The sequence below is a fragment of the Silene latifolia genome, chromosome 2, assembly GCF_048544455.1.
Source record: "Silene latifolia isolate original U9 population chromosome 2, ASM4854445v1, whole genome shotgun sequence".
Lineage (NCBI taxonomy): Eukaryota > Viridiplantae > Streptophyta > Magnoliopsida > Caryophyllales > Caryophyllaceae > Silene > Silene latifolia.
This window is the reverse complement of record NC_133527.1, coordinates 24,299,662-24,316,455: the sequence shown is the minus strand read 5'-3', so window position 1 is coordinate 24,316,455 and position 16,794 is coordinate 24,299,662. Positions and strand designations below refer to the sequence as shown.

At 38.5% G+C, this 16,794-nt stretch overlaps 1 protein-coding gene across 1 annotated transcript; it reads left to right on the top strand.

Moving 5' to 3' along the window:
* Positions 1 to 7,721: 7,721 nt before the first annotated feature.
* Positions 7,722 to 16,045, top strand: LOC141642458 (putative plant SNARE 13). Its single transcript, XM_074451269.1, has 10 exons — positions 7,722 to 7,998; positions 9,697 to 9,789; positions 10,175 to 10,268; positions 10,812 to 10,849; positions 11,315 to 11,412; positions 13,165 to 13,244; positions 13,339 to 13,395; positions 13,471 to 13,563; positions 13,674 to 13,748; positions 15,514 to 16,045. Exons 1-10 carry the CDS (start codon positions 7,922 to 7,924, stop codon positions 15,619 to 15,621), a joined length of 813 nt encoding a protein of 270 aa, XP_074307370.1. The 5' UTR covers positions 7,722 to 7,921; the 3' UTR covers positions 15,622 to 16,045.
* The last annotated feature ends 749 nt before the right edge of the window (positions 16,046 to 16,794 follow it).

The following is a 16,794-nucleotide window of genomic DNA, read 5'->3' as shown; positions in this document are numbered from 1 at the left end:
GCACATATCGGGAAGAGCCAAACCTGGCATATGGGAGGTCTACACCGACGGCTCCTCTACGACGAACAGCTCGGAGCGGCATCCTTATCATCAGCCCAAACGGGGATGAGTTTGAGTACGCCTTGAAATTCACCTTCTCGGCATCGAACAACGAATCCGAATACGAGGCGGTGATAACCGAGTCGAGCTAGGGGTGCCGGAGCGAAACACATTGTGTTGAAGACAGACTCACTGTTGGTTACTAACCAAATCAGAGGAGAGTTTGAGGCTCGGGACGACGGAATGGTAAGGTACCTAGAGAGGGTAAAAGCCGACATAGCAAAGTTGAAATCCTTCCAAATCCATTGCGTTCCCAGATCCGAGAACAACCGGGCCGACGCTCTCTCCAAACCGGCCACTCAACCATCAAGAATGTCACCAACCGTGCTTTGGTAGACATCAGGAATGCGAAAAGCATCACTGAGACCGTCGGCATGGTAGGTAACATAGAGACCGAGACAACGTGGATGACCCCGATAATGAAATACAAACTTACAGGTGAACTACCGGAGGGCCGCAACCCCTCTGCCAAAATAAAAAGGATCGCCGCCAGGTACTTGGTGTTCGATGGGGAACTGTACAGAAGATCCGTAATGAGACCACTCTTGAAGTGTGTCGGTCCACCCGACGCAGAATCGAGCATCGACAGAGATTCACGAAGGCATCTGTGGACATCACATGGGGCAAGAACACTAGCCCACAAAGCTCTCCGAGCTGGCTACTTCGCCCACCATGCTTCAAGATTCCGAACAAAGACCAAGAAGTGCACGAACTGTCAGATGCATGCCCCGGTAATACACGCTCCCTCCAGGGACCTACAACCGGTGCTTAGTCCCCTTCCTTTCGCACAGTGGGGGATGGACATGCTAGGGCCATTCCCAACGGCCTCCGGAGGAAGGAAGTTCTTAATCGTCGCCGTTGATTACTTCACCAAATGGGTGGAAGTCAGTGCGATGCCGGCGAAGACCACAAAGCCCGGCCGAAAGGTAATGCTGGGAAAATGTTATAACTCGCTTCGGGTTACCCCAAGTTATGGTATTCGACCACAGCCGAGAGTTTTGGAGCGACCTGATAATGAACTGGTTAGAAGAGCTTGGCATCAAGTTTGCGTACTCCTCCGTCTGCCACCCACAGAGCAACGGGCAGGCGGAGGCAGCCAACAAAACAATCCTCAACGGTTTGAAGAAAACAGTTGAAGATCTTAAGGGAAGGTGGGCCGATGAACTACCCGGCGTCCTTTGGTCCCTTCGGACCACGGAGAAAGAAGCAACGGGGTACACCCCCTTCCACCTAGTCTACGGTTCCGAAGCAGTCCTACCAATTGAAGCAACGGTACCAACATTCAGAACGGCTACCTTTAACCCAAAAAAACGAGGAAGGCCCGAAAGCTTCCTAGACACTGTCGAAGAGAGCCGAGATACAAAGACGAATCAACTTGGCCGTATATCAAAACCGGATGAAGAGAGCCTACAACCGAAGAGTCCACAAAAGGGACTTAAAAATAGGAGACCTAGTCCTAAGGAAGTCTTTGCTACCAACAAAGGAAATATTCATGGTAAACGACGCCAACCGGGAGGGTCCCTACAAAGTGGTCGAAGAAATGAGGCCGGGTACATACCGGCTGACAGACATGGGAGGTGTGCCTTTGATGAGCCATTGGAACACCCATAACTTGAGAAAATACTTTGTATAGCGGCGGAGGTGTCCAAACCCATTGTGGACACCCCAACGCACGATCATAAACAAATGAATCGCCGCCGGATCCAGTGACTTCAGCTGCTTATCCATGAGTTCGTTGGGAGACGGCCTACGATCACGCAAGTCAGCCGTAGGATGCTGTTCAACGACCTTCCTGTCCTTGTCAAGCCCTAACCTCTTCAAGGTCTTCTCGCATGCATCCCGGCAAAACCGGTCAAAGAAGTCAAACAAAGGTTATACGAGAAGTAAAACAAAGCTCAAACAAACATAACAGACAAAAATGGGCCTCACACCGACCCCACTCACCCCGGTTGAGGGCCGGTATGAGGCCGACGCGGCAAAGCAGTTCATCTTGGAGAATAATCTGAGTCGGGGGCAGCCATCCCTTCCCAGCATCGAACAGTTGCATCGCCCGCTCATCCGCATAGAAGAGGGACCAACGAAGCATCCATCTTTGCCTTACCCCGGGAGATACACTCCTCATACTCTTCTCGGTTCTCACACCGTAAGTAAACAGGGCTCTGGAAAGACCGGGGCAATGGGTAGTCCTCCGGCACTTGGACGTACACCCATCGTCGTTGCCAGTCTTTGCAGGAAGTAAGCTTGTTCACGGAGATATAGCCAGGCTCCATCTGCACGCTGTACCACCCCACTTTACCGGCAATTGACGGCCGTAGATGATGAAGGCGGCGGAATAAGTTGACCGTCGGGATCTCCCCCCTAAAAAGACAGAGCCACACAAAGCCAACTATCGTCCTCACGGCCAGCGGGTGTAGTTGGGCCACAGCGACGTTCATAGCTTTGATAATGGCCATGACGTATTTATTCAGAGGAAACCGCAGCCCATACTCCAGGTGCCTGATATACACGCCGGTGTGACCCGGTGGAGGGCAACAGACCACCTGACCCTCCTTAGGGATAATAATCTTGTACCCCTCACCGAGGAAGAAATGGCCTCCGAAAAGTGTCTCGCCGGAACAACTGGCGAACTTATGGGACCAAGCACGGTCTAAACCAGTCGTGCAGGGCTCGCCATGATCCGGGATAGACAGCCTCCCACCATCAGAAGGAGTCCCCTCATCCTCATCAACACCGTCATCCTCATCCTCCCGTCCTTCCAAAATCGGTGTATCAACTACGGGAGGAGACCTAGGGCCCCCAAACCTTATCGGGATGGCGTCAAGTATCCCCTCCCCGTCAAGACGCGACGGGGAACCCTCCGGCGCAGAAGTGCTAGTTCCGGGGTCAGCAGAAGACATAATAGCAATAATTATTTAACAAAATAAAAAGTGGGAAGTTTGTTTGTTTACCTTGAAGAAAAACACTCGCCGGAATAACAACTGAAGATTAGAAGACAAAGAAACCCTTGAAAGTTTAGAGGAAAAATTTTGGAGAATGAAATTGGTGGCCAATTTCACGGAATAACTGCCCTATTTATAGGGAAAAGCCCATAAAGAAGGACCAATCAGCGAACGGCCCATGAAGCGTCAACCAATCAACGTGCAGACACGTGTCGGACATGCAACCACGGGATGTCAATCGTTGCAACAGTTAGATGTCAATCAATGCAACAGTGACCAAGCGTCTTCAACACGCCCATTCATATCTCTCCGCCTATTCACCTTCCTCAGCAAAATTCCCAAGCATCTGTTCTCCGCCGGCCACTAGATCAACCAAGCTAGGTAGTGCCGGCCGGGGGGCAATCAAGAACAACCGGCACTCTCAACCCTGGTCCCGGCCAGCGTCACTTTCTTTTCCACATCGGATGCCCTTTACACATCCATGTGGAGGGGGGATATGGTACGGCCTAAGCAGAGGCCGCCGAAGAAGAAGCCGATGCAGAAAATTTTTGTCAAATTACTTGCGCAGAATATACGCTCGAACGTACATCGGAGCCCATACCACGGCATAGACTACGCTGGGGGCAAATTGATGGGGCATATTCTGCACCGCTGACCAAGTCAACAAACTGAGCAAGGTCAAAGATACCTACAAAGAAGTCAACGGCTTAGACGACCCTGCCGATGCGGTCCATCGGCTGTCGGCTGGTCTCGGATGGCAACCCGCCCAAATGGGACACATACCCGCGTACTCATATCCAAGACCCCTCGGCGGTGAGTCAACATGGCCCGCCGGCCTGCCATAGGTCCCTCGGCCGAGGGGTAGATCAGTCTTTCCACCTGCTAGCCACTTGGCCACTTGGCCACTACGTGACAAAAGGTGAAAGCCTATAAATACTCCTCAACCTTCATTGAGGAAAGGATCCCACAACTTGACCTAATATCACACATAAACTGGTATTATCTTCCTCATCTCTCTACAATATATTGCTCTAAATAACATACAACTTAATCCTTTAAGTTTACTGACTTGAGCGTCGGAGTGAGTACGCTTGGCACAAAGTCAAGCCCTCAGTTCGTTCATTGTTGCAGGAGAGGCCGAGAGGAACGATAAAGACAAGAAGGGTTCAACTCAAGACATTATTCTACGAGCCAAGGGTGGTAACGAATATCTGCTCCGGAATTACACCCGGAACATCTATAAATCTAATTAAAGGCAAGCCAAACTATCTACCATAATCTATATGTCATATTTAATTACATACGATAATATCTTAAACCACTCTTGTATAAAGTAGATTTTGTAAAAAAAAAAAAATTATAATTATTAGTAATCAAGCAAACCTTATACATTCCATTTCTCCTTACTCCTTATTTATGTTTATATTAAATTTCATAATAATGAAAAAAATGATGCTCAAAAGTCACGAACCTTAATTCATATTTATACTTATATTAAATTTGATAATAATGAAAAAATAATGCTCAAAGGTCATAAACGCATCCTCAATTGTTTATATATTTTTGTTAGAAGGCAAAATTTATAAACCAAAATTTTTCTCATCCCTATTGTTAGTAGAACTAAATGTGTCACTAATTTATTTCTTTTTTAGTGCAAGTTCCATTGGTAAGAAGTTTTGATCATATTTTTCAACTTCATCATATGTATTTGTTTTGTCGTTCTCATTTAGGGTCTACCAAGATTTGTGGTGTCGACCTATTCAAAGGTTAACATACTTAGATATCTAAGACTTTATTCCTATTCCCTCTTTCTTTCTCTATTTAAGAGGAAGTTTATGTTAATAATGATAATATTGTATAAAACAAATTCCACTGTTTTGTTGGTTAATTCGCACTAATTACTGAGTTACTTTTTTATAGGGACGATTCATTGGAAAAAAGAAGACTACATGGAGAAGTAAAATATTAGGATTGTTTAAAGAACTATATATTAAAAACTAAGTGTAAGATTGACGACATCAACGTGAATGAGTAATAATTTTTTTTTTTAACTATATTTTTTTTTTTGGGTATTTGTTGATTTTTTTCATCATTGTAGCTTTGAAAAAATAGCACTCTTTAATTTATCGATTTTGATCTTTATGTTAACATGTCAATGCCCGTATTTTTAATATACGATCTATCATGAATTATTCATGAGGTAATCTTATTATGTGATTTGTATTTTATAAAGTCTCAATTACTAAAAACACTAAAAACATCACATTAAAAACAAAATATCCCGTGAAATTCACGGGACACAAAACTAGTTCTTTCATTAAAAACATTTGAACTACATAATCAATTCAACCTAAAAGAAATCTTTCAAAATAAAAATTTCTATTTTACGAACTATAATTCAAGCTAGATTGAATGGTTAACATTGTTTTGAAAGTATATCGTGAGAATTTATAAACACTGAAAAATAAATGATGACTTTCTCGTAGAATTTATTATAACAATAAACTCCAAAATGTATCTAGTATTTGTTTTGATGTTTAATGATTGTTTGGTTTACTTTTAAAATAAAAAAAACCAGATTTTTAATGATTGTGTTTAATGCTACAAATTCTTTCAACATTTTCTTCTTTTTTTTTTAAAAAAAAAAAACACATAATGATGTGGTTTGCTAAAATTCTCTCAAAAGAGAAATTGTGTAATGTTATGCTCTATCATGTCTTTTTATTATACACTAGTTTTTGTACCCATGATATGCACGGGTTAGTTTTTGTGCGTTTTAAAAATTTTGACCTCATTTTTATCTAGTAAAGAAACAAAAGAGTGAATATCTAGTTCTATTTCTTACTCCCTTCGTCAGACATTTGTTTACCCATTTCATTTTACTTTATCTCATTCATTTGTTTACCTTTCTATATTAGATTAGTTTGTATGAATAATTTTACTATGCACATTTCATTATGTACACTTGTCATTCATTAACGACCACATAAAATGGTCGTCTTCCCTTTTCTCGGTCATTGTGCAATTATAATGAAAAAAGAAAGGTAAATTAATGTAAACATGTAAAATTAATTGAATAGATTATAATGATATTTTATCACTGGATTTTACATATTGTGTTTAATCAATTAAAGATGATACATAGAAAGCGCTGATTTTCGTAGATACAATGAAATTTGTTTAATTTATTAATTAGGCTAAAATTACAAAGTTATGCATATCGAAATTATCAAAATTTGTTCAATATACAAAACAAAAAAAAATCAAACACTGCAAATTATGTCGTAAATAAGTTGTTCATATGGCATATTAGTTTAATTGAGCATTCGCAGACAAAATCAAAGATTATACATATAACTTCTGAATCATTCTACATTCATAACATAAAGATAATATGTCATTATTATCGTCATCATACCAAATCAGTTTTAGTGAATGCAAACATACCTTGGTTTGTGACATTGAATTCAATGTCAATATCTTCGCTCGCAGATTTATTCAAATCAATTGAATGATGGTCATGAAAGATTTGCTCCATATGAAAACCACCGAAGAAATTAGCGTAGAGATATTAACTTTTATTGCAAATAATTGGAAACTATGAACTTGGAGAATTTGGTCAAACTGGAAAAGAGTATGCATAACTGACATTGTAATGGGGAGTCGTTTTTTTTAAACACAAATAACTGAATGAGAGTATCTGCTCGGCTGCTCCCTGCTCCTCTTTGAAGCAGGATATAATTTGTCGTACCAATAGCACATTTTTAAAATAGGGTTATTATGGAAAATTATAAAATTTAAGATGGATAATTATCCGTGTTGAACAATACTTGCAGAAAAATTTATGGGAGTATTAGAGCATCCACAATGGTAAGCTAGTTCTTTCTTAGCTTACCTTTCTTGCATAAGATTTTATTTCTGATATTTTTGCGCTTAAACTACTACAATGGTAAGCTACTAGTATTGTAGCTTAGATGGGCCCATATGTCAACTACCTTTCATATCACCCATTTAATTAATACATTTATTTATTTTATCTATAAAATAAAAATTAAAAATTCATATAACTAAAAATAGCAATACGTATAATTGTATAAAGACTAGTGCAAGAATCTATCAACTATGGTTTTCTCCATTAGAAAATTTCCAAATATGCTCCACTAGATCAGCCTTTAGTTGTTGATGCACTTGCATATCCCGAATGCTTGCATCTCTAGCAATCTGATAATGACATACTGTAGTGTATATAATATTGTATATATAGTAGTGTATCTTGAGTTTGGCCAAAGAAAATACTGCCAAATATAGCCATTTTTCACTTAATGAAGTTGTTGCATACTCAACTAATTCCAAGTAGTTCCCCTCATTAAATGCATTTCTGAAAAATGCAATTCTATTTCCACATGTATTATTTTAGTAGGTAGATTTTTTTTGTAGGACCATTTAAGCTTTCTACTAGCTCCATAGTAGAAATTTCAATTAGTTGATAGAAGTCTTTCCGAATGGTCAAGTAGTAGAAATTTAAATTTTTTATTTGCGTTTAAATCGCTTTTAAAAAGCATCGGAGATCTTCTTATGAGTTTATGACTATCAGTCCAAATAAAAATTCAAAAAATTATTAGAACTTAAAATTAAAAATATTTAAATAATTCGGGATACACACAAAAAAAACTCGAAAATAAACACACACCCAACCGTTATGGCAGCCTGTAAAATGCTCGCAAATTCTTTGCCCCTTTCACCAAACACTACTCTATTAACTACACAAGTTCCCTCTTCATATTCCTCCTAATTTTCCAATTCTTTACTTTCAACTGATTAATTCCAGTTAGGGTTTCTTGTTTATCGTTTTTTGCCGGAATTTAGTCAGAATTCCGGCGACAATGGCCACCGATTTACCTATGAATCCTCAAATGGAGCAGATCCATGGCGAAATTCGCGACAATTTCCGTGCTCTTGCGTATGACTTCATTCTTCACTTTTTTAAATTTTCGATTAACTTCTTGTTTAAATTTTCAGTTTCGAATGCTTAATATTTGTGTAATTTAGTTGCGAAACCGTGGATTTTATATATTTAGGAAGGGTGAATTAATAATGCAATTAGGTAGCCTAGAAAAAAAAAATCGAAATTTTTAGCTAAAATTTTTGAATTTTTCATTGCCGTTGTGACCGCCTCTGCTAACCCCTTGGTTTTGCCACTAGTGTAAGTGCTGCTGTAATATGCTGTGTTATGGTACATTTAGGAGCTAAATTTCTCCATGAACCTCTATGTATTCAAAGTTATCGCCCTTTTTCGCTATGTAAGGGTAAAATTTCACCATGAACTTATGTATTTAAAGTTATCGCGATAATTTGAATCGTATTTTGTCATTTGTCTAAATAACGCTTTAGATTAATGACTGATGTTCCATTTGTGTAGTACGTGTAGCAAATACCTATAGAGGTCTGGGAAGGGGGGGCAATTGTTGGAGTAAGACAGTCTTACGGAGGGATGAGGTGAACTTTTAGGGTGTGTTTGGATTGAGTGATTTGGAGGGAAAAGAAAGGGAGGGGGAGTACGGGATTTAAAATCCCTTGTTTGGATAGCAAATAAGGGTGGAGGGAAATGGAGGGAGAGAGATTTGGAGGGATCCATTTTCCCTCCTCCAAGACAAATCAAAATCTCTCCACAATAGCCAAGATTTGGAAGGAAATTGTATCCAAACACACACTCTCCATTTGCCCTCCCCTTCCCTTACCTCCCTTTCTCTTCCCTCCTTCCCCCTCCCCTCCCTTTCCCTCTACTTTCGCTATCCAAACACACCCTTAGTGCTTGCTTGGAATGGTGGTAATTATTTACCAAGGTAACGAGGAGGTGAGGGAATCATTATTTCTATATGGGGCAAGTTTTACTGTCTCTTGCCCATTTTCACCTTTCACCACCATCACTTTTCTCCATCTTCTAGTTCATTTGAGCTCTATTACCCTAGTAACAATTACATCCATCCCAAGCAAGCCTAACTTTTAATGACCATTGAAGAGTGGAAACTGTTCTAAAATTCCTTGTTGTACCATTGAGATTGTTAAAGTATTCGTTAGCTAATTTTGGTGTCTTTCAGACACATTATTTCATAGATATCTGATGACCAAAGTGCATTGTGGATACTAAGATTGCTTATAGTTTCCTACCCGGTTTGTTTGCCATGAAGTTTATCTTAGGATACTAAGATTGCTTATAATTTCCTACGCAGTTTGTTTGCCATGAAGTGCATCTTAGGATACTAAGATTGCTTATAATTTCCTACACAGTTTGGTTGCCATTAATTACTATCACGAGGATGTGAAACAGCAAGTATTAGACACTACTGTGATGCTGAAAGAGTGTTTTTTTCTACTACGAGTAGCTTCCACTCATTATCTAGATCTTTTGAGATGTGATGTGAAGTGTTTAAGAGATTGATTCATTGTGAACTTATGAACAGTTGGTGTAGCTTTTAGCTTCAATAATATGCTAGGATGGATTTCGTTATTTGGTGACTTGTTGAGGTTTTTATGTAGTATGCATCCTTTTTATATTTGTTTATCCACTTTCTAAAACATATTGCAATTTATGATGTTGCTTTCGGAATTCATTATCTCCTCTGTGGCATACTGGCATTTGACCTTGTGGTTTTTTTAGCAATGGCTTCCAGAAGTTGGACAAGATTAAAGACTCCAATAGACAAAGTAAACAATTGGAAGAACTTACATCAAAGATGAGAGAATGTAAACGGTAATTAAAATTTTGGTTTTACTCTTCATTATGTGCTTAACATGTAACTCGTGACGGCGAAAGTTGTGACCTGCGGTGGTTAAGTTGCAGAGAATAGCTGGAGCTTTTCTTCGGGGGACTTATTTAGTGGAACCGTGTTTGTTAATTTGAAACCAATTCATAACATCCAATTCACAATATACACATTTAACTTTTGAGTAAGTGTCATGATAGAATATACTCTAACCAATTGATATATGCTAATATGCTATGGGGTTAAGTGAATCGGGTAAGCCATGCTGGAACAGGGCCTTATTTAATTCTAGTAAGCAAGCAGAGTTTAGGCTTCTAGCACTGTGATTCCGTTAATTCGAGGTGATTCATTTATTACTCCCTGCTTTTGTAGATTGATCAAGGAGTTTGATCGTGAAATCAAAGATGAAGAGACAAGAAATCCGCCTGAAGTCAACAAGCGACTAAATGATGAGAAACAGTCCATGGTTAGAAACATATTTTGCCGCTTGTGTTTCTCTGGTTACAGCTTTGCGAATTCTAATGTGTGTGGAAAGATTTATATCAGTAGGGAGAGCTATCAGGACTGTGATGTGGGCATATAAAATCCTAGATTACCACCAATTAATAAGTGAACTCAGATTCTAGACTAGTACTCCCTCCCTTCAACTCCAAATCCCCCATTTGCTTTTTTGACACTATTAACAAGTGAAGGAAATCTTCAAAATTCTCGACTACATATAAAAGAAAATATAGTCATGCGAGATTTTGTTTGATTTGTCTTCATGAATATGATCAGAATATCAAATTTTTATATTTTTTTATAATGTATAACTACAGATATTGATGTTGCAATACGTGCATTGATATATGTGCAAAAAATAAATGAGATATTTGGAGTTGAGGAGTGGGAGTATGTAGTATCCTGCTAATTTTGGATATGCAATGCTAGACTTGACGGCTACACTTTTTCATGAAACAGTAAGGTTGCATTTTTTTTTTCTGATTTGTTGTAATGCAACATTTTGTAGATCAAGGAGCTAAATTCTTATGTGAGTTTGAGGAAAACGTAAGTTCACCTTCTTCTAAACTGGCTTTCTTTGTGTGGATATCTTTGGGTTACATTTTTCCGAGCCAGAAGCACAATTTTTTGATGTTAGAAGGTACTGTGTTACTGGAAGCATTAATTTTAAATTTTTACAAGCCCTTAAATTATTATTCAGAAACTAATCCTTTTTTTCCGTACCATCTGGACGATAGGTGAAAAAAAAATTCTTCTCAATATGTACGTATTCATTAGAGTTGTGGTACTCGTGCAAAACTTTTAGTTACTTTTTAAGATTTTTTTACTTCTGTTTGTACCATTATGAATTTATGAGCAAGGGGTTTACACAAATTTGTTTATCTACTAGCAAAGAATGTTGATGATGGCTGGAATCTTTGATTTTAGCATATGGTGTATTGGTGATAGTGTTTATCATGCATGTGCCATCTTCAAATGAACTTAAGTGACAGTTTTCTGCTGGTATTGTAGTTATTTGAGTACCCTTGAAAATAAGAAAGTCGAATTGTTTGACATGGGAGCAGGGAGCAGTGAACCAACGGCTGAAGAAAACGTTCAGATGGCATCATGTAAGATATATCTGAAGCTCATATATTCATCACATTTACAAAAGTAAAGACATTGGGTTGAGCTAATATGTGTTATTGGCCGAGATTAATCTCTCACCTTGTATTTTATGATTGTCTTAATAGCTTGGGGTGATACTTAAAAGTTAAATCAACCACAACGTTCTTTGATTTTCTCACCAATTCATCAATTACTATGGTATCAGCCGTGCTTTTGTAATATTCCCTCCCATCCAAACCAAAGGTTACATTTGACTTTACGCTTGCTGATGCACGTTTTGCACCGTGAATATCTTTAGTTACACATTATTAAAAATTATAAAAACTTGATATTCTTATAACATTCATGACGATGAATCAAACAAGATATCGCATGACTATGTTTTCTCTTATACATTACAAATAATACCAAAGATTCCCTACACTCATGAATAGTGCCAAAAAGTCAAATGTAACCTTTGGTTTGGATGGGAGGGAGTATGTAGTTTACTGGAAAAGAGAAGTACATTATGTTTATTATGATTGTGATGGAGATTCTTGGTTGTATAACTTATCTGCAATAGGTGGGTGCTGTGATGCTCGGACTCGGACACGGATCCGAGGGTCTGATCCTTGAAATCTCAAAAACAAGGACTCGGATACGAGGATCCTAATTTGAATTTGGACTCGGCTAATGTTATTTTTTTGAAAATAAATTGATTATTAGTTAAAAAAGTCAAAGAAAAGAAAGGAAAAGTAGTTTTTTCATGTTTAACATGAATGAAGACTTTATTACAACATTAAATTAACCTGTTTAATGTTAAATTAACCTTTTTTCATGTTTAACATGAATGAAGATCACTCTTGATATAGGGCTGCTGTACAAACCAGAGGTTAAAAACAAAACACTCTCACACCGATTGATCCGTCAAGGATCCATGTCCGGATCCTGTCCACCGGATCCTCAGGGTCAGGTGAAGAGTCCGAGCATCACAGGGTGGGTGGCAATTCCAGATCTCAAAAAGTTCCAGTCACAATAATATAACTTCCCTGTGTAGAGTATCGCTTTTAGACTCTGTAGTGTAAATGATATTGAACTATTTGTTCTATCCTTATTCCCTCACCTTTGGCTTCAATCAAAGATAACTCAACCTTTTGATTTTAAAAGATGCATATAAGAATAGACGATATCTCTTGTTTGAATTGTATCTGACTATCTTCTTAATCCAATTGGCCCACTTTTAGTGAGGAGAAAATGGTTCAATGAGGCTTCTTCAATAAAAAATGGAGTCATGGAGGGAGTATCATCTTATCTAAATGAATATTTTGTGGATTCAAGCTTCTAAGCATGGCGTTTAGTCCCAAATGAAAGCTTTATATTTTTTTTCTCCGTCGATGACACTCTTAAAGTCAGTTTCTTAATTTGGTGAATTCACACGAATTCAAGCAAATTGATTTGTCAATCTGGACGTACTGATTCACAAATTTGCATGATTCAATTCACAAATTTATGCTAATCAGTTCTTAGATTTTGGCAAATCTACTCGCAAAAGAATCATTGTGCATGGGGTGATTTGTAAGCTATTTGAGTGAACCCGGTAACCTTGAATGGATATATGGTTGGGGACTTATAAAATGAAAGACACGTTTACCTAAGAAAATTCCACACTCATGTACAACAACAAATTGTGTCTAGCGAGGCTTTTTTAAAAGTTTTAATTTCACTGTGCGTCAACTAAGCCCTGCTGATACGTTGCTTCTGTCTTATTGATGTAGCAATGTCAAATCAAGAACTTATCAATGCTGGTAACAAGACACTGGATGAGACTGACCAAGCAATTGAGCGCTCTAAACAGGTGACAGTTTTGCTGGGTTCAGTCAACCAACTCCTCACCGGCTCACCCTTTTTCTCTGTCATTATTTGATCCTAAATTTAATGTGATTGTTTAGGTTGTTGCTCAAACTATAGAGGTTGGAACACAAACTGCTGCTAATTTAAAGGGGCAAGTAAGTTTTGTCAGTATGCAGCATCTTTTCTTTCTCTGTGTCGACAGATTTTAATCTAGGGATATTTTGGTGCAGACTGATCAAATGGGTCGCATTGTTAACGATTTGGATACTATTCAATTTTCAATCAAGAAGGCGTCTCAGTTGGTGAAGGAGATTGGTCGGCAGGTCGGGCATATTCTGATTTGTGTTATGCTGGACTTTCACCAAAACTTTAGTGATGAGTGCTAAGCTCTCTACATTGTCAGTGCTAACCTGTGCTGTTTGTGTGGTTGCAGGTCGCCACTGACAAGTGTATCATGCTTTTCCTCTTACTTATTGTCTGTGGTGTTATAGCCATCATCGTTGTGAAGGTAGCTTCATTATTCTTGTAAATATTTTTCATTGATATAATATTTGTGAACATTTGAAGTGATTATTGTTATTGGATTGGTCATATACTGTCTGTGAAGCATAAATCGGCAAGAAAAAAGTAACACTGCATGTCAATGATCACAATTTTATTCAGTCGTCAGTATTCAGTCGTGCCTGTTCATGCTTTAACCCCTTTCATTTTTACCTAAATGCGGTTAGGTTACTCTTACAGCTTCAGTTTGCATCTGCTTTAAGTGTTTTCACAACTTCTTAACTGATCGACTCCCTTTTGGATCTATTTTCTTGGTGGGACTGGGGTTTTTTATAGTTACGTCGGTTACTCTTTGTTTGTCAAAAAAAGAAAAGAGATACTTATGGGTTGGAAAATTGAGTTTGTAAGAAACTATGGTATTGAACTCATGATATATAAGGTGCTGCAGAGATTTGGTATTTCTATGAACATTATCTAGAAGATAAGAAATCCCCTTAGAAAATCCACATGTGAGCCCATATTCATACATGAAGTTAATTAGTCTATTGAGGGAAGCTTTGGTGTAGCTTTTTAGAAGATAAGAAAATCCCCTTAGTTATTAATTACCTAGAAGTCGCATTATTCAGGGCAAATCCTGAACTTCCGATGCTTGAGTTTTGCATCAGGAACATATGCAAATGTTTCCCTTGGTGATAAACGTTAGAGTGGTAGGATTCGTAAGTCTGGTTTTTGTTTAAAAAAGCATGCCGCGGGCGTGCTTAACCTCGAGACCAGTAATCAAAGCGTTTCTGTCCACCTTAAGCACTATGCAAAGTCCATTTTTATTGACCTCTTTTTCTTTTATTTGCCCTCCCTTTTGCCCCCATTATCCATATCTTACCCTCTTTTAGTCAAAAATTATTTGCAAAAATGGTGCGCCTTTGCTGTGTGTCTTGCACCTTGTCACCTCAGTGTTCCTTGCGCCTCGTCTCCTCGACGTACCTTGTGCCTCGTCGCCCCAATATGCCTTGTGCCTTGTAAAACAATGTTTGACCATGTTTGTGAAAGAAAAAGAAATACTGGAAGTATTTTATGGGAAGGTTTTATGAATCTGCTTTACTGAGCTTAGCCTCGAGCTTATCAGTATTCAGTAGTTGATAAGTATTCAGTAGTCACTTCAGAAATGAGCTGTTCAGACTGAAACTTTTTTGAGCCATTTGACACAGTTTCCTATTGCTACAATTCCAGAGATATAGGTTGAGCCAAACACATAGCGCATTTGTATTGTGAAGTTAGCTTACAGCCTATGTAGGGTTTTCTCCCTCTTAAGCTACTGATGGTAAAGTGATATAGGGTGATTCTTTATGTCAATGTGTCGCTTCTGTGACTTCTGCATTTGTATATGGCGGATAATATGGCCCAATGTAGTTGATTTCTGTTGTGGTGCCCTATCTTCCTCAAAGATTTACGTACCCGATACGACGGCTCATACATGTATATAGTACTGGACACTCCATATAGGGCAACATCATGAATTTGTATTCCAGAAGACGCAAGACTCGACACTCAGATACTTGCCAAGTGTTTATCCTGTCTGGTACTTGTAGTTGAGTCCTAGTTGCATAGCTTGTACCATTGTTCTGTGCTCCCATTAAATGACCTAGTTCCATTAAGCAATATATTTCCTTGTTAAGCGCCCACTCGTGTCTGGCGCGAAAAAGGCTAATAAGTACATCTATGATACCCTACCTAGGGTAATATTTTGCTTAGTCTTCTGCTTGTTTTGTCTCCAGATCGTGCACCCGAACAACAAGGACATCAGGGACATCCCAGGACTAGCACCTCCAGCTCAAACAACAAGGAGGCTTTTGTATATGAAGGCTGCACAGCAATTTGGATAATATCCGATGGTTGAATTTCCAAAGTACTCCACGCCAGTGTTCATTTTTGAGCCGCTAACTATTATCTTGTGCATATTGAGCTTCTGTCACCTACATATGTAAATCTTGCTGAGAAGGTTCCTGTCCATCCTTCCCTCTCTTGCATTTTTTCCCTCCGACTTTAGGCATTGAAATTATTTTGCGGTTAATACCTCACTATTTAGTGTTTTACTGGCTGAGGCTCAAGTAGAAGAGAATATCGAGCGAGTTTGTGTTCATTCTTTTGATTTCTTTGAGTGTAAATGTTTTACATTCCCAACATAGTGTCTCTTGTGTAATCACTGGAGTTTGATTGAATTCAGCCTGAATGTCCTTTTGGAGATTGCGCTTTAAACTGATGCCGAAATTGGCAAATATCTGATCAGTGAATACAGTTACCAAGCAATCTTCATTTATATTGATCATTCTCATGTGTAGCTTTCGCAATTCGCATGTATATGAGGGGGTGGTGTTGACAATAATCAATCATCATAATAGAGTTCATTTAAGTAATTGGGTATGAATTTGAAATAACTTGAGTTTTAAATCTATATTAAAACTCAAAAATAATCTTCAGTACTCAAATTCTTGTTTAAGACGGTAATATCTCTTTTAAACTTAAAACGGGTCAGGTATGGTAGATGAGACAGAAGGATGATGTCGCGCGAATAACAAATGGTTTGTTCGATATATGCACGTGGGAGCGTATTTGATCCGTTTTCATCTTAAGACCGGATACTCCGGTCATAAAAGAGCGAAAAAAGTAACAAGATGTCGAAAGTAAGACGGCTACTTTTGAGCTTGTTTAGCTGATTCATTAGACGGCATACAAGACCATGACCTGTTACCAGAAAACGAAGAAAAACATCGGTGGTCATACAAAGGTTACCCACGTTAAAGCTACACCATAAAAGACGATGACACCAAATCGCGTTAATATCTTCTTATAATTATATACTCCGTAATCACTTGCTAATAATATACGAATAAATAATTACAATTTAATAGCAACTACCTAACCGCCATGTAATATAATTCACGTGGTCAAAATGTCAAATACTAGTTTTAATCAAATCGAAATAAAATACTACTCTATTAGTTAACTAACTATTAATTAATAAATAATCAGCAGTATTAATCATAGTTGCATGGTAA

Excerpts from the sequence above, each read along its gene's own strand:
- LOC141642458 (XM_074451269.1), top strand. The coding sequence starts at position 7,922 with ATGGCCACCGATTTACCTATGAATCCTCAAATGGAGCAGATCCATGGC. Across the intron at positions 9,790-10,174 it reads AAGATGAGAGAATGTAAACG|ATTGATCAAGGAGTTTGATC; the intron begins GTAATTAAAATT and ends CTGCTTTTGTAG. Across the intron at positions 10,269-10,811 it reads ATGATGAGAAACAGTCCATG|ATCAAGGAGCTAAATTCTTA; the intron begins GTTAGAAACATA and ends AACATTTTGTAG.